Below are 18,387 nucleotides of genomic sequence, written 5' to 3'. Positions count from 1 at the left end.
AAGCACTTATATCTCTTTTGATTTACTTAAAATATCGTCTGCAGAGATTTGTTACTTCGTCCCCATGTTCCATTGCCACAGTCAGTTTAGCTAACCATTGCGCATTTCCTGGTATGACGAATGGGCGTTATTACAAAATTGCCCATTAAAACCAAGTCAGCAGTTAGCGTTGCTGCAGTCCCATTATGTTTAGAGAGCAGAGCGAGCATCGGACAGAAGGGAAGAGGGTAGAAGAAGAAAAAGAGGGTAGGGGCCGAGGAGGGGATCACGGGCTCGCAAAAGAAGAGCCATGTAAAGGGGAAGAAGGGAAAAAATTAAACAAGGAAAATCAAAAGGAAGCTCGTCTGCCAGAAGCTGACAGAATAGAGGAAGGATGAAGGGAACGAGAGGGCGAGAAGGGCGGACGCAGAGAGAAATTGGGAGGGGGGGGGCTGGCGAGCAAGATAAAGAGAGGCAGAAGTAGGGATGGGACGATACGCGATATTATCGTTTATCGTGATAAAAAACACTCACGATAATCGTATCGTGGAAATTTAATTCATCGTCCTCCGTCATGCACTGGGATCAATTCACCTTTTATTTGCAGTGCTGTATATCCGGTACCACTTAAACCCTCTGTAATCGGTAAAAGGTACTTAAAAAATCAAACCTCGGTTCGAAGTGGAGCGGTGAATTTGAGCAGCTGTACCCTATGTGAGTGAGTGAGTGAGTGTAAACTGTGCCTGTAAGTGAGTGGTGAGTGTGCCTGGCCTGCACAAAACAGCGCCCCTCCTTTAACTAGTGTTTTGTGTGTGGCCACTCAAGGTATTGCCAGGCCATGGACACGGCCAGCCAGCCACCCAGCCACCCACCCACCCACAGACATACCCACGGACATACCTGTTCATTGGGAGCGCTTTCACCGCTCCAAATATATGTACTTGATAGTCTTTTTTTCACTCTCTACCAAATGTCTTTGCCAAAAAATAGCCGATCTACAAGCTAGATCTGCTATTTTTTTGGCAAATGTTCCACCCCAGGATAATGGCTTTTGATTATCGCGATAATATCGTAAATCATCAATCTTTTGTCACAATAATCGTGATATGAAATTTTCATATCGTCCCATCCCTAGGATGAAGGGAACGAGAGGGTGAGAAGGGTGGACGGCTGGACGCAGAGAGAAATTGGGAGGAGGGGGCCTGGCGAGCAAGATAAAGAGAGGCAGAAGGAGCAGAGCCATAATTGGCAGCAGCCAGTGTACTTAACACAGTGGAGAGATATGGGGAGGGGATATGAGAGAGAGAGAGGGAGGTGGGACGGAGGAAGGTGTAAATCAGCGGTCAGGGCGACAGTTTTACGTGCCCCTCAGAGGCCCCAACTATCCCATTAATGAGACAAGGGAAACCTTATCCACCTTCTTCTCTCTCTCCCCCTCTCTTTTTTTCTTTCTGCCATCGTGCACTTTCAGGGACATAAATCAATGACTTTTAAGTATTCGCTCTTACCCTACTTTGATGGATGGCAGCTGTACGATTTGTCTTCCTGGTGATTTGGAAACGTTTATAGTGTGAGGTGTAGTGTAAGATATCCATGGTCTAAGGAAGTGGTTCGTTGATGCACGGTGACGCGTTAGTGAATGGTTTACTGCCTCTACCGAATGGCACAAATACACACCCCACGTCCTACAAATCGGCGTGGTCCCTACAACTACAAATTGGTTAGAGTAAACATCAGATATTGTGTGTGTGTGTGTGTGTGTGTGTGTGTGTGTGTGTGTGTGTGTGTGTGTGTGTGTGTGTGTGTGTGTGTGTGTGTGTGTGTGTGTGTGTGTGTGTGTGTGTGTGTGTGTGTGTGTGTGTGTGTGTGTGTGTGTGTGTGTGTGTGTGTCAGTCAGTGGTTCTCAACCTTTTCAGGCCGTGACCTCCAAAATAATCATATTTTAACTGGGGACCCCTCACCCTGACGAGCACTAAGAGTTTCACAATTTCAGCCTCCCTCTGATATTTGGCAATTTGACCAATGTATAATTTGTCATTGTAGATGTATTGTCACTTTAGAAATGTGCAGATACCCTCTATACACTTAAACGTTATGTTGGTTTGTTCACCGTTGAGTGAGAAAACAATGTTACACATTAAGTTAATCATCTGGGGACCCCCCAAAATAATTTGGGGAACCCCCTGGGGGTCCCGACCCACAGGTTGAGAACCACTGGTTTATGTATGTGTGTCTCTCTCTCTGTGTCCTTCCAGCGTATGGAGAGGTCATTAGGTTCATAGAGTTGAGCTGGGCCACTGAGGTCAATTGGATTCTGGGAAGGTTTTGGTTGATGATAAAATGGCTGAGCTTCAGTGTGAAAAAATGTCCTCAGATGCGTTTGATGCTGTAGCTGCTCTGTCATTCTTTCGCCTCCTCAGTTTCCTTTAACCAAACCCACAGGCTTTTTCTACAGGGTTCTCCTGGGACGTGGCTCCAATCAATACAATGCTCTCGCTCTCACACTCTCACTCTAACTCTCTCTCTCTTGTTCGTTCTTTCTCTTCCTCTCATCAGGGGCGTCACAAGGGGGGGGGGGGCTGAGTTACTAGGGCCCAAGTTGGAGGGGCCTTAATTATTTTATACTTTAGCTATTGAAAAATAGCAGATATGCAAGCTCACAGCGCTGCCAGCTTGTAGATCTGCTATTTCTTTTTTTAAGTCGTGAAAATCTGTGCAAATCTTTGAATATATGTATTTTTTTAAGCGAACATTTGGAACTCAAATTTTGCTTCTGGGCGTTCCCTGGAACTACATATTTTGTGATGGAGTCCGTCATGTCCGTGGCCAAATACATATCAATTTTGGGGGTCCTTCACATGAAAAAGTTTGAGAACCACTGAGAACCACTGACATAGAAACATAGGTTTTTCCCCCAAAAAAACGATTTAAAAAAAATAGCAGATCTACAAGCTTGCAGCGTAGCACTCAGTGCTGCGCTGTGAGCTTGTATATCTGCTATTTTGCAATAGTTAAAGCACAGAATGTGAGTGGATCCTTGTACCCAGGGCCCAGAAGTTGGTGTGACACCCTTGCTTTCATGTCTGAGTCAGTCCCATTGCCCACCTAAACAAGACCTCCTGGGTTGCCTTGGCACTCAAACAGACTTTCCTTCACAAAAGGAGGAGACAAATGAAACTGAGACAGAGAGAGAGACAGAGAGATCGAAAGAAAATAAGTCCCTCTCTAAGCCCTTCTCTCTCAATGTTCTTGTGGAAAATGTTTCTGTACAGGATGTCAAGCTGAGACGTAATACCGCCATTCATTTTGTATATGATACCAGTACAATGCAGTGTAACGTTCACCACTGCAATCCCGTTTGTCTGTGGAATCCGAAAGGGCAGTAGTAGGAGGTGTGCTGTGTTATGCCTCTCAGTCAGTCTGTGCAGAGGCTGTCTTTTGATTTAAAACAGCAGAAATGCTGACAGAGTTGCAGAGTGTGAGCCCCGGCAGAGAGGGCTGTGGTAGCATTCATTGGCTATAGAGTAGGGATGGGACGATATGAACATTTCATATCACGATTATTGTGACAAAATAAATCGCGATTTACAATATTATTGCGATAATCAAAATCCACTATCCTGGGGCGGAACATTTGCCAAAAAATAGCAGATCTACAACGTGCCACGTGAGCTTGTAGATCGGCTATTTTTTGGCAAAGACATTTGATGGAGAGTGAAAAGAAATCTAATACGTATATTATAAGTACCTTTTACCATAGACAGGGTTTAAATCGTACCGGATATGCAGCTCGGCAAATAAAAGGTGAATTGATCCCGGTGCATGACGGAGGACGAAATCACGACAAATTAAATCTCCACGATACGATTATTGTGAGTGTTTTTTTTATCACGATAAAAGATAATATCGCGTATCGTCCCATCCCGACTATAGAGTGCCAGATGGTTTCTTAACCACCACTTTATCTCTGTGCACAGCTGCATCTGCTTCCACAAGCGTTCCCATGCCCCTGACTTTGAGCGCCTCTCAACTTCAGGCTGAATACCTACAGCATGAACAACGCTTCAACCATCAACCATAAAACCACTCCATTGTGCTGCTGTTAGGGCTGTCACGATATGACATTTTACATGACGATTAATTGTCACTCAAATAATTGGCGATTAACGATTTAATTGTGTTTTTGTCATTTTAATTGACAATTACATTTCTGTTTGGCTTTTAGGCTTTGAAGTTGCACATGGCAGATATGACACAAAACCTAAATACACAAAGAAATTACTGACATATTCGACAACTTACTACTTAAAAAATAACATTGATAGTGGAAATAGCCGATCTACAAGCTCACAACGCGTCGTGATGCGACGCGTTGTGAGCTTGTAGATCTGCTATTTCCACTATTTCTGACATTTTTCAACATTCACGATTATGACGATTATGACAAAATAATTGCGATAATGTCAAATAATCACGATTAGACGATTATGTAATAATTGTGACAGCCCTAGCTGCTGTCACCTGTAGTAGTCAGGCTTTAATAAAGCCTTGAAGGGTTCTGTTACAGAACGAGAACTGCTGTTTGATTTAACAGGTGCGTTTATTTAAATGAATAATCCTAAAAAAAAATCTAATTATCCTTTTGCAATTAAATTAATTTAAAGGAGCTATAGTCAACCTTTTCTTGAAAAACAGACGCTAAAATAAAAATAATGTCGAAAATATTTTATAAAAAATATTAAGCTTCATATGTGTTTCTATTCAAAAATGACCACACAAAGCGTAGAATAATGATAAAATAATCACTTTTTTACATCCGTCCTTTACATCCTTCTATTCTTTTATATGGATTGATAAGGGATGTAAACAAAATGATTATTTTATCATTATTTTACGCTTTTTGTGGTCATTTTTTAATAGAAACACATATATGAAGCTCAATCTTTTTTTCGAAACATTATTTTTATTTTAGTGTCCGTTTTTCAAGAAAAAGTTGACTATAGCTCCTTTAATTGCAAAAGGATATCTATCATACTGTGTCCAATGTGAGTCTAAAATTGCCTGTATTGCACAACCTGAAGCATACTGAATGTCAATGTTGAAATGAAAACAATGCAGTACATCTAATTATAGTCTCTCAAAACAGCCATCTATGCACTATTTTGTATTTCTGTCTCAGTGCTTTCTGCACCTGCCACCATATTTCCAGGTAGAGGTGAATGTCCTTGCGAATGAACTTCAGATTTGGTATCTGGCTTTGTTGTTACTGTACATGGAGCTTGGAGGGGTGGGCGCAAGAGAAACAATTAGCAAGGTGCAGATCTGAATGATGATAACATTTACAAACTCAATCAACAAACAACACTGCCACAAAGGGGTGGGTGGGTGTGTGTGTGTGTGTGTGCGTGCGTGCGTTCGCTCGCTCGCTCGCTCGCTCGTCTGCGTCTGTGTCCACGTCCAGTACAGTAAGAACTAAGAACCAGCAACAATATTCATATACAGAATTTTCAATTATTATTATAAGAGACCCAGATTTGGCTTGGAAGTAGGCATTTAGCGTTGAGAGGTTAGGGTTAGTTGTTTCAGGGTGAAGGATACTAGGGATGATGGTTTGATGTCCCCACAAAGAGCGTGTGTGTGCGTGCGTGCGTGTGTTTGTGTGTGTGTGAGAGAAAGCCAGTGTCTCAGCTCTTCCACAGCAAGCTCTTCCTGTGTGCTCACACAGGAACATGTTGCTTTGCTTCTGTTTGTTGAACTAGACAATCCCCGAGGCTGTGTGTGTGTGTGTGTGTGCCTACACGTGTGGGTGTCAGTGAGCGTGTTCATGTGGAACTGATTTGTGTGCCCGTAGTAGCATCAGTGTGTGGCCAGATTATTTTGTTTATGTACACGCGCGCGCGCGCACACACACACACACACACACACACACACACACACACACACACACACACACACACACACACACACACACACACACACACACACACACACACACACACACACACACACACACACACTATACATTTGTCTTACTATCTTTAATAGGACATCAAAACCAATTTTTTCTTAAAACATGCCATCTTGAGGCGCTCGGGTGGCGCAGTGGTGAAATCCCTGCCCACCATCACGGGTTCGAATCCACTGTGGTGCATCCGGCTTTGCCGGGCGTCTATGCGAACACAATTGGCCCGTGCTCGGGTGAGGGAAGCCGTGTGGGGAGGGTGATAATAGTCACTGCACGTACTCCTACGGGCTGGGGCGGCACCTGTCAGCGGGGAGTGTTGGGCGGGAGGAGTAGGACAAAAGGCCCTACATCCTCCCGGTGGGGGCTCCTTACTGGCAGGTGAGTCAGTAGGTTACAACAGGAGTGACAACACAGAAATGTGTGTAGGGGATAAATGCATTGACACAATGACTAAATTGGGGAGAAAAACGGGGTAAAAATAATTGGCTACTCTACCTTTCCCTCATAGCAAAACAAAACCTAACCTCTAACCTAAGCACGCACGCACGTGGCATGCACACACGCACGCACGCACGCACACGCGCACACGCGCACACGCGCACACGCGCACTGAAAGTATCTCACATCCCAAATCCCTTACAATTCTGTTTAGTTATGTAACAGCACCTAAAGTGGCAGTCTGATAGTGATGGTGCTCAGGGTTGACTGCTTCCTGCATTGCTCTCCATTGAGCTGTGCTCTGCTAAAACCTGCTGTGGACTATACTGTACCTGCTGAGTGGAGATCATTAGTTTTATAACTAGAGGGGATTTCTTTATCATGTGCATCGTGTCATGTAACCTGGAATACACATAGTGTGTGTGTGTGTGTGTGTGTGTGTGTGTGTGTGTGTGTGTGTGTGTGTGTGTGTGTGTGTGTGTGTGTGTGTGTGTGTGTGTGTGTGTGTGTGTGTGTGTGTGTGTGTGTGTGTGTGTGTGTGTATTTACATTTAGCAGACACTCTTAATCCAGAGACTTAAATATATATATAGCGCTTAATGATTAATTCTTCATAAATAATCGTTTGTGTTCATGTTTTATTACATAAAGATGCTTTCATCACATGGCAAACTTAGAATGTGACTGGGCACTGCCAGTTTCACTTACCTTCTTTTCTCCTGTAGTCTATTCATAGTCAAGAGAATGGACTCCCTCCTGCCGCACGCACGCACGCACGCACGCACGCACGCACACACGCACACACACACTGCTGTACCTTCACTGTTATTTCCTGCTTTCCTTCCTGCTCAATTACCTCTCCTCTGACTCCCACATGCTTGGCCTGTTGCTCTGCTGAAAAGGTCTATCGTATAGCGGCGGACAGACAAAGCAGACCCAACGATGCCGTTATCTGGTGTTCAGTTTTTTTTTCGATTACTCACTCCATGAAGACTTGAATTCATGGAGATTGTTGAGACGATACAATGTCTCCACGATATGCCTTTTCAGAGATATCGTATATATCGTGATACAATGAGGGAGCCTTATAAAAAAATCCTGTTGAATTGTTAAAACAGAGATTTGTTGCAGAATTCATTTAAACCTGCATGTTTTTCTAAATCAGTAGTACTCAAACTTTAAAATGTCAAGGTCTCCCCTTAACTGTCAGAGTAACATACTTGTAAGGATCAATTTAGACCTCCCAAAAGGAACCCATAGAGTCCCTGGACTCCGCTTTGAGGACCACTGGTCCTTTTAGTTTTTGTTACCTTGTACTGTAGGTGGTTGTACTGTTAAGTAGCTTGAAAAATAACCATAAAAACCCAACATGAAAAATAATTGTGATAAGATTGTGTATCGTGATACAGCTTGGGAAAATATTGTGATATTGTATTTTTCCATATCGCCCACCCCCTACATCCTACCCTTGGGTTCCTCGCCGATATGCACAACGAGTTTGATGTCGGTCGGGCATAGCTGATAGATAGATAGATACCTTTATTATCCCAAGGGGGAAATTCAGTAGCGGTCGGATCGTCGGTTCTGGACAACAGGAACTCTATATATGGGCGTATTGGTCCAATCAGTGGTTCCGACTTGACGCTGGGCACAGCACTCCTCCGGGTCATCAATGACGCACGCAGCAAGTTTGAAATTGAACGGTCGGTTCTCGAGATATGTCTGCTACTGACACACAGACAGAGATTTCGTGCATATATTGTAAGATAGGAGGCCAATCTTAACAAGAGCAATACTATATTTAAAACATTCACTTTGAATAAATGTACTTAATACATACTTTACACCACTGAAAAAAAGGAAACCTTTTCTTAACCACATAAACCCTCTATACTTAGAGTATGACCTGAGTAGCAAGCAACAGTTCTTGCTCTTTATTTTTACTCTACACCGGATCTCTTCACCAAAAATAGGCAATCTATAAGCTCACAACGCGGTGTGATCTTGTAGATTGGCTATTTAAATACTTGTTGCCCCCAGAATAGGGATGCTGGGATTCAAGTGTAAAGGAAGATGCAAAAGGGAAGAGCTACTACACTGTAAAATCCAGAGTATTAATTAAACTCTAAGAGGATGGATGGATGGAAGGTAGGGATGGGACGATTTCATGTCACGATTATTGTGACAAAAAAGAAATTACGGTCATTATCCTGGGGCAGAATATTTGCCCAAAAATTGCAGATCTACAAGCTCACAATGTGTCGCAACGCAGCGCGACACATTTTGAGCTTGTAGATCGCTATTTTTTGGCAAAGAGATTTGGTAGAGAGGTATGTTATTTCCAGATCCGTTTGACCATTTATAGAAGGTTAAGGGTGGTCAGAGGACAGAGGATGAAACATTACATAGCCTACGATTTGCACACAGGAGAATGGAACGGAGGCAGTGCATTTCATTCTCTCATGTGTCATTTCTTTACATGCATTTTCCTTCATCTCTCGGCGCCTTTGTGCATTTATTTCACTGATGCAACCCCCCTCATCTGCTCTGCTGACTGACTGACCCACATTCAACTCACTGTTACTGTCCTTAGGGTGTATCACACATGCCTGTGTCGTTTCTGTGTGGCCACAGCACATGTCTGCATATTTGTCTGTTTACTGCATGTCATCTGGTGCGTATGCGCGTGTTTATTTACATGCCTAGGTGTGTGTGTGTGTGTGTGTGTGTGTGTGTGTGTGTGTGTGTGTGTGTGTGTGTGTGTGTGTGTGTGTGTGTGTGTGTGTGTGTGTGTGTGTGTGTGTGTGTGTGTGTGTGTGTGTGTGTGTGTGTGTGTGTGTGTGTGTGCGTGCACTGTCTGCCAGTCTAGTCTCTCTCTATTGTTGTCAGCCTCTCCCCAAAATGCACGCCGTGTCCGGTGGGACCGTCACAAGCAACAGCAAAGACAAAAACAATGCTGCAGCCTCTCATTAGCTCGTGTTTGTCTTGTTGTGATACGTTCTTCTTGGGAGATCTCAAGATTCCATTTACAAACCCCAGAGGATTTGAATGTGCTCTATCATCTCTGAGACGAGGCTCCCTCTAGTGGAGGCTGCTCTCTCTGCAGGGCCTGTGCACTCTTTTTGTGGTTAATTCTAGAGCGTCTCTAAACTCCGTTCCCCAGGGGAGCCAGTGGTGCTGCTCGTTTTCGTTCAAACCACGTAATTACTAGACATGGGATCCCAGATGAACGCAATTAACTAACAAGCCAGTTTGAATAAGACACTAGCAGAGTTGAGAATCAACCGTTCCGGAGTCATTTCTCAAGGTCTTCTTTTTGCACAGAGAAACATGTTCTGATAGAGAGTGTGGTGTTGTGACATCCATTCAGCTATATGTAGGGCTGTCATGAATCACGATTATGATATTTACATGACAATTAATTATCACTCAAATGATTGCGATTAACAATTTAATTGTGTTTTTGTCGTTGACAATTACATTTCTGTTTGGCTTGTAGGCTTTGAAGTTGCACATGGCAGATATGACACATAACCTAAATATACAAAGAAATGAAGGACATATTTGACAACTTTACACTTTAAAAAGATTGATAGTGGAAATAGCCGATCTTCAAGCTGAGCTTGTAGATCTGCTATTTCCACTATTTTTTTTATGTTTGAACATATATAAACATTTTTCAACATGTAAACGATTATGACGATTATCACAAAATAATTGCAATTATGTCAAATAATTGCCATTATGTCAATAATTGCGATTAGACGATTAAGGGATAATTGTGACAGCCCTAGCTATTTACCCATTCAGGTAGAGAGGCTGAGTGTTGCCATTATTATAGCTCCTCGGTTTACACCCCAGGGCTGTGTTCAAGTGTCCCTGTGATCCAATAACCGCTCCAGTGGTTCACACTAAGGTAATGAAGCTGATGATGGTGACAGTCTCACGCAAGAACACGCTCAAGAATCCATTTGCCACATAGGCATGGATGGCTGGCAGCGTCGACGGTTCGATTCCCAATCCGGGCGACCTTTGCCGCGTGTCACTCCCCATCTCCCCCCCATTTCCTGTCAGTCTACTGTCCTATCAATAAAGGCATAAAAGCCCAAAAACATATCAAGAATCCGTGTCAAACTTGATATCCACCCAAAATCTAGAAAACACCAAAACAGCAGTCACAAGACATGTTAATAATAATGTGAGTAATATATGAACAATATCAGTCCACTTCCTACAACAATACCCTGTGTCCTTTTATTTTCCTAGGTGTGAAACATTACCAAAGCCAGCCCTGTAGGGCCCTTTGGACCAGCCAGCTGGTTGTATCTTCATCTGGACTGGTGACTTCAAAGGGAGCGGTCATTCTGTGCCACGATGGCTCTGCCCGACAAGCACAAAGTCAAGCGCCAGCGACTGGACAGAATCTGCGAAGGTAAGACGCCCTGACTGACGCCGTCCTCTCTCACATCTGTTCTTCTACGTTACCCTCTTATCGGATTTAAGGGCCATTCATACTGAGCACTATAACTATAACCAGTAAGACGCCTAAGGGCGAAAAGTCGGGTTGCGCAGAGGGCGAGGTCGCGCAGGACGGAAATTCGCACAGGACCGAATTCTTTATTAATATATATCGGACCAGTTACCCATATATGGAGATCCCTGATACCCATATATGGAGATCCATGTATATGGAGATATGAGCATATTGGTTGGATCGGCGGTTCTACAAAAATGTTTTGTTTCATACAACTGTACATTGTGCAAGTACAGTAACGGCAGGGGAAGCAGCTAAGATCATAGGCAAAAATCGGAGCTATCCGTGGGCAAAAGTTGAAGTCCGTAGAACCAACCCCAGACATGCTTACTCGGTTACTCGTTATGTGAAAGTCCTATGACGTCTGACGTCATACATACAATCTCTTTTATGCCCATATATGGAGATCCCTGTCTGTATAAACCAACCATGTGCTGTGAGACCCCCATGGATATCTAGGGTTTGATCTTTGATGAGGTGATGTCACGTGATGTCACAATGTCAACTCAATTGAGGCGTTACAGACGTTACAGAAGGAAGGACGTACTGACAAGATGTGCCGGTTGTCATAGTTAACTGCGACCTATGGTCGCAGTAACTATAAAAGTATAGTTTTAAAAAGTCAAGTGGATGGCAGTGTTCATACCGACTATAAATAAAAATACACTGGTGGAACAATAATAGTCATAGTTATCTTCATAGTTATCGTGCTTGTGGGATTGGTGTGTAATTTTACCTCTGCAAGTGTTGGCTACTTACATTTGTACTCTCTGAGTTATATTATCTAGATCGTCTGTAGGTGAAGAGATTTGGTGAAATAAGAGTGGGCCAAGTAAGTGCAGAGCCAATTCAGGTCAAGTTGACAAAGTACAGTATATAGCAAGAGGGTCTCCATTCCACTGAGAATAACTGTCAATCCAATATCTGTTTCATACATCGTTGTGAATTGTGATGGGTGCTTAAGCCATTAAAACCGGGAAAGCATCTGTGTCAAAAAGCTCATGCTTACATGCCATTTTTGAACATTTTGGAAAAATCTTGAGTTTAAGTGGTTAAGCTATCAGCTATGGCACCAGTGTTTCTCAAATGGGGGTATGCGTACCCCTAGGGGTATGTGGGGGTACTGCAGGGGGTGCGTGAGGAAAAACTAGAAAATGGGAATATATTTTACTATTGTTAATGATAAAACAGTGTCAGAGTTTGTGTGAACCTGCTCATCTGTACATTTCATAAACCAAATTACACCAATTACTTGACTAGTAACTGTTATTGAATAGAAACCAATGTTTATTTGCCATTATGCTGTTTTATTTTGAACGTATTGGCATTGGAACTGGACTTTTGATGTACATTTTGCTGCAGTCAGAGCAAGGGGTTACTTGGCTTCGGAAATCAGTGTAAGGGGTAGTGCAGCCAAGAAAGATCGAGTACCACTGAGCTATGCTATTATTCAATAATATGTGTGCCTGTGGGTCTGTATTCATGGGTGTGATGAATCTGTGTGCGTGTGTCTATGCACAGACCTATACCCGTGTCAATCGCGCACATTTACAGCACCCTTTCCCTGGATCAAACACACTGTAAATAGGTTGCATTGCAGTAAATCCCGATGATGACTCCCAGGGTCACACAACTTGTTAAATCAGTGGTAGTGCGCCGCACAGCACACACATCACTGCGTTTGGCCGAGAATCATAACACTTTACATTCAGCTTACGATCACTCACTCAGGCCATACGCACACACGCACGCTCGCGCACGCACACAGTTGCGCGGCTTAAATCACACAAATAATTCCCAGTGGCTGCTCGCAGTTGTTGAAGGCTCACCGAGAGTTGCCGCTGGTGGCTCACACTCTCATCCTCTTACGCACAAGCACACACCATGACTTCCAGCCCATTCTATGCTCCCTCTTTACGGACGCGTATACGTACGCGCACGCAAAAGTGCAGAAGTTGATTATTCTCATTGCACACATGAGCTTTTGTCGTTAGGAGTGACTCAGCCCATTGTCACGAGGTGTCACCCAACACAAGGCAGCACTTAAGCTGTCTAGACCCCTGCTGCAGCCACAATGAAAAGCCAGCGGGAGATGTTCCATACTGTTGATTGTGTGTGCGCGTGTGTGTGTGTGCGTGTGTGTTTGTGCGTGTGTGTGTGCGCTCGCAAGGTTTGAAAGAGCCTAAATCTGTACCGAGAGTCCAAGCTTTTGCTTTGATGGCGATGTCTAAGACAAAGAGCTTGCGAGCACAGTAGGGAAAGGCAGGACAGAGAGATGGATGGATGGTGAGAGAGTTCTACAGATGGTTAGGGGCTGTGTGAGGGGGTTTGATGTTTCCATATTTTGCCGCAGAGACGGAGCAGGGAGTTTATAATGAAGTGAAGTACTTCTCGCAGCGCTGGAATTGATTAGCGACTTCTTTGACTCTGTGTGTCTGTGTGTGTCCGTGTGCGAGAGGGAGAGCCAAAGAGTGAGTGGATGAAACAGATTTTATTTTCCATCTTTTACTCATTTTCTATTCTGATTTTGCTAGAGCCTTTGTCTATGACTGTGTGTGTGTGTGTGTGTGTGTGTGTGTGTGTGTGTGTGTGTGTGTGTGTGTGTGTGTGTGTGTGTGTGTGTGTGTGTGTGTGTGTGTGTGTGTGTGTGTGTGTGTGTGTGTGTGTGTGTGTGTGTGTGTGCCACGCTCTTCTACGCATTACAAGCAGACTTCTTAAAACCTTTTATGGGGTGAATATTTTATATAATTTCACATTTTACATTGTTTTACTTTAATTTATCCTGTGACGTGTTGTTTCCTTTTTATCTGCTTTTATTTATCGGTATTGTTTTTATTCATGTAGTTAATGTTTTCATTCTGGTGTTTTCAAATCAGTTTTAATTGTATTTGACGGTCTTCTCTTCCCCATATATCATCAACATTCCGTTCCGTCCTTCTGCCAGGGATAATCCCATTGAGATTACAGAGACCTATAGATGCTCACTAAACTGTCTCCCCTCGCATCCTCTACCAGTGGCGTCAGTTCAGAAAAAGCTAAGGTATGGCATGGTATGTCAAGACACCAGTCATGTTGCCATACCTTATAGCAACAGGCATGATACATTTATTTTAAGAAGTACTTTTTATTTTTTCCCCCCGTCTCTATGGTTTCTTGGGCTGGATATGGCAGCCTGGAACGGTTGTTCAAGTGCATTGCACCTGTGCAGCTGACCTGCAGAACCTGGGAATATACCATTTTGTCAAAATGGGGAGAATAAAAGTGTGGAGAATATAATTATAATACCTTGTTAAAGTGTCCATTTTGTAACATTTTGCATTTGTAGTTATTTTACTGCAATTTGACAACACAATAACCAGCACAGATATACAAAGAGACATTCATGGATTTATATGTAAAAGTAACTTGACTTTTAACTTTAAGTAGTAAGTAACCCTGGACCCAGGGTATGGCAGCTGCATACACCTCTGCCATACCCAATTGACGCCCCTGTCCTCTACACTGGAAATAAGAGCCACATGTGGCATCTTAACCTCTCCAAACCACTAACCCCTCCAGACTGCGGGAAAGGCTTTTCCATCTATTGTCTTTATGCATAGAGAGAGGTTATGTGCCCTTTTAGGGGCCAATGAACATTGTATAAAAGCTTTATAAAATCACATATCGTCACTGTCAGGCAGAAACCTTGTATCTCCAAGTTTCAAATTTGTACATTTTTTCGCAAAGTAAAGCATTGCTTCATCACACAAGGCCGTCGCACAAAAGTAGTGAAAACAGCTGATCTACAAGCACAAAACGCCTCGCGGTGCTTGTAGATCGGCTGTTTTCATTAGTTTAAATCATTTTAAAAATGATGAAGACAAAACAAACGGTTTTGGACATACAAGGTTTCCACCCGACAACAACGATATTCTGGTCGGAACAATCCCACCACAGGTTCTTACCAGCTTGCTAAAGCTGGTCTATGTTCACCCCACGAGGAATGGAGGCGTTTCCTCACAAAATGGGGGCGTGCGCTTCATTATATCTTTATTATACCCCACCAGGGAAAAGGGGCCTGGATTTAACGCTAAAACATTTATGCTAAAAAACAACACAAAAAAAAGAAGAAAAAAGCCATCTTGTGGCTAAAAAATAAATCAACTACAGATTTTGAAGTTGGAAAAAAATCATATTCAAATGAAATTTGCTTTGTCCCGGAAACAGTGTTCAAAATAGTTGAATATGTTATTTATAACTGCAGTTTTATATTACAAACCTAGTACATGCCAGGGCTTAGCTTGCCGCAAGCTGGTATAAATTATGACTGTGACTCGCTTGCAAAGATGGTGAAGTTAGTCACTAGTACAGTACTTGCAAGACAAAACAAAACAAAAATGATAGTGGATGATTTTGAGGAAGTGAAAAGATCAGAGGGCAATGATTCATGTCGTCTTCATAGCTATGATGATCCTGTTCTTCAACAGTAGAAAATGTGGGGTGTTTTATTTTTTTCAGTACAAGGGGCCAGAGTGTCTTTCCACCAGAAGATGCCACCCACTGCTGTTGTCCCTTTGCAAAGTGTTGGGACCCGAGCGTGAAATGGGAAATCAAATAAGTACTTAAGTTTTTTGTGCAAAAATGGGCCCAAAACACAAGGTCAGAGATGTGAAGATACTAAGAGAGTACTGTGTGTGTGTGTGTGTGTGTGTGCGTGTGCGTGCGTGCGTGCGTGCGTGCGTGCGTGCGTGCGTGCGTGCGTGCGAACAAGAGAGGGAGAATACACCATATATAATTTTCTCAGTCTCCATTCAACTGAGAATAACTATGTCAATTCAATATCTGTTTTGCGAATTTTAATGGGTTCTTATAGTCTAGGAAATTAAGTCTATTTTTTGGAAGAATCAATGATACAAGCACCAAATTTTGCACAAAGTTTCCTCTGGACATACTTTTCCCAAAAAGCACGTTAGCCACTAATTTTTTATTTTTAAGGGTTGGGGTCCCATTGACTTTCTATACAGTAACGTGCTTTTTGGGAAAAGTAGGTTCAGAGGAAACTTTGTGCAAAATTTGGTGCTTGTATTACAAAGTGAACGATTGTTGTACTAATTTCCCGGGCGATTAACTAAGCTGTGCCTGTGTGGTTTGAATTGAATTCTAAACGAATACCATTTTGAAGTGTGCCTTGCTCAGTGCTGTCACAGCGGTCATGACCCTCAGGAGTATAGATTTTTTTCACGTCATTGGGCATAATATGATTTGCTGTGCTTCGTTGTCAGGTGTGTTTTTAGGTTAAAAGTGTAGACAAGTAGAGCTACAACCATCCATTATTATTTATTCTTTTTCGGGCTTTTTGCCTTTATTGATAGAGTAAGTGGAGACAGACAGGAAAGAGAGACAGGTAGTGACATACAGCTAAGCTCGTCGGGAACGGCACTCGAACCCGCAAGTGATCAGCAAGCTAGCAACACGACACATTGTGAGCTAAGCTTGTAGAATGGCTATTTTCACTATTTTGACAATGTTTTTAAAGAAAAACAAAAGAACCCTGAATTGATTCTGTTTTATTCAAATCAATTACAGATTATTTTTGAATAATGAATTAAATTCAATTGTTTGAATAGCTGTAGCAGCCATACTTAAAAGCCACAAAACCACAAGGATTCTATTCCGGTTGAATGGATGTCTTTTGAAAAGGTAAACTATTCTTAATTGCAGGCCAAAGGTCTGAACACATGGCTACAGTACATGCATTCCTAGTAACCCCACATTTAACATGTTTGATTGGGACTAGAGAAAGCATCTAGTCCACTGTGTGTTTAATAGCTGACCTGACAGTATACTGTAGAGACATAAGGCACAATCAGAGTATCAGACCTTCTGTAATGTGTGATAAAGAGCCAGAGAGCAGGCAACTGCAATACAGAGAGTGTGGCAAGCATCAGCCTCTCTTTCTTTCTCTCTCCCGATCACTCTCGCTCCTTCTTTCCGTATCTCTCTTCCACTTTCTCTCTATCTCTTTCCTCTCATCTCTCTCCCTCTTCTCCTTCTGTCTGCTCCATCTGTGTACCCAGCATGCAGTGACTTGGGCAGTGCCAGAAGCCGGTGCCACCGTCATTTAGCCAGAGCTAACTGAGTGATCTGGGCATTGATGGGGAGGTGAGCGGTTGTTGCTGCACTGTGAACCAGGTCGCTTGGACCGCCTGTTCCTGTGTTGATTATGATGTAAATCTGTCCTGCTGAGATGCAAACACATTTGTTGAGCGGATTCTTGGCGTATGAAGTTTAAAAAAAGATTGTTTCGCGTTCATCAAGTGTTCATCAACATGGTGTGTTTTGATAGTTAATCTTTTCATCCTCTGACAAAGCCATCCTTAGAGTGTATCTTGTTCGGCATGCCTGTAAATAGATGGATATGCTAGAATCTAGCTTGCACATAACTGCTCAGACCAAACTGCTCAGGGCACCCAGGGGGGCTGTAGAGGTTAGCAGGAGAACTTTGGAGGTTTTCCTGATGTCATAATAGGGAATTTAAGCCTGGGCGGTTTTCAGGACGGCTCGCTAGGCAGAACCACAGCTGCTATGACGCATTCGGCCTAGCAGTCAAAATCGTTAAGCAAACAGCCTTCGGCGACGGGTTCCCACCACTTTTACTGAACTCTTTGGTTCCCATGGTGACGTGTCTTAGGCGGCACGTTGTAGACACTACGTGGAAAGGTATTTTGTGCCGGAATAGGATGGGCGACGGCAAGCACCGATCCATTTCCGGTTACTGGAGTGGACTGCCGTATCCGTCCTTGCTTAAATTCCCTAATCCCTGCTCCCTGGTGGAGGGGGACCTCATATCCTGGGCGTCGCAACCCAATCTCTCAATCCCATGATCCCTCCACCATCTCCACTTCCCTCCTTTTCTATCCCAGCCCTCCCTAACCATTCCACAGCCCACCCCAACCTGGCAACCAGTTGTGCTATGAAGTCATCAGAGCGGTCTCTGGATCTTGCGGCCCCCCTGGGTGTGTTCCAGGCCCCTCGCCAAAACCCTCAAAGTGAAATCTTCCGCTCAAACAACAGGGCATTATAAAGAGCAGTGGCCTGACTCCAGGCGGGTGGGTCGGTGCTGGGGTGATGGGATCCAGTGGAAAGAGATGGGCTGAGGTTTGGAAGCATTACACTCAAAATTGACAGGGCCGACTGTGAGGAAATAGTTTCCATTGGTTCCTCAGCGGTGTTTCCCAATCAGTGGGTTGGCACCCAAAACTGTGTTTCAAGGTCATATTTTCCTGACTAACATTTTTACAAGTTACAAAACTGACCAGAAGCCACGCTTCTGATCAGTCAGGCATGGCTACATCTGCTACAATCAATCCCTTTTGACCCACCCGCCCCCTGGGAAATACCATTCAGATGAGCCCCCAATGTCACTTCCTGAATTCCAACCTGGGCTTCCTGCATGGGAAACAATAATATACCAGACGAAGGCTGGGATATAA

The 18,387-nt window shown here is 43.4% G+C and overlaps 1 protein-coding gene across 2 annotated transcripts in view; it reads left to right on the top strand.

Annotated features, from left to right (window-relative positions):
* The window catches only part of LOC308297523 (C-terminal-binding protein 2-like), a 115,720-nt gene that overhangs the window by 24,896 nt on the left and 72,437 nt on the right, over window positions 1–18,387 (top strand). For both annotated transcript variants that reach the window (XM_080740954.1, XM_080740955.1), the window contains exon 2: window positions 10,648–10,813. In XM_080740954.1, coding sequence (XP_080597080.1) covers window positions 10,756–10,813 — 58 coding nt within the window. In that variant the 5' untranslated portion in view covers window positions 10,648–10,755. The remainder of the gene's footprint in view (window positions 1–10,647; window positions 10,814–18,387) is intronic.

The sequence above is a fragment of the Nannobrachium achirus genome (assembly GCF_963921795.1).
Source record: "Nannobrachium achirus genome assembly, chromosome: 13".
In the NCBI taxonomy this organism is placed as follows: Eukaryota; Metazoa; Chordata; class Actinopteri; order Myctophiformes; family Myctophidae; genus Nannobrachium; species Nannobrachium achirus.
The sequence above is the reverse complement of the archived record's forward strand: the minus strand, read 5'-3'. Positions and strand labels throughout refer to the sequence as shown.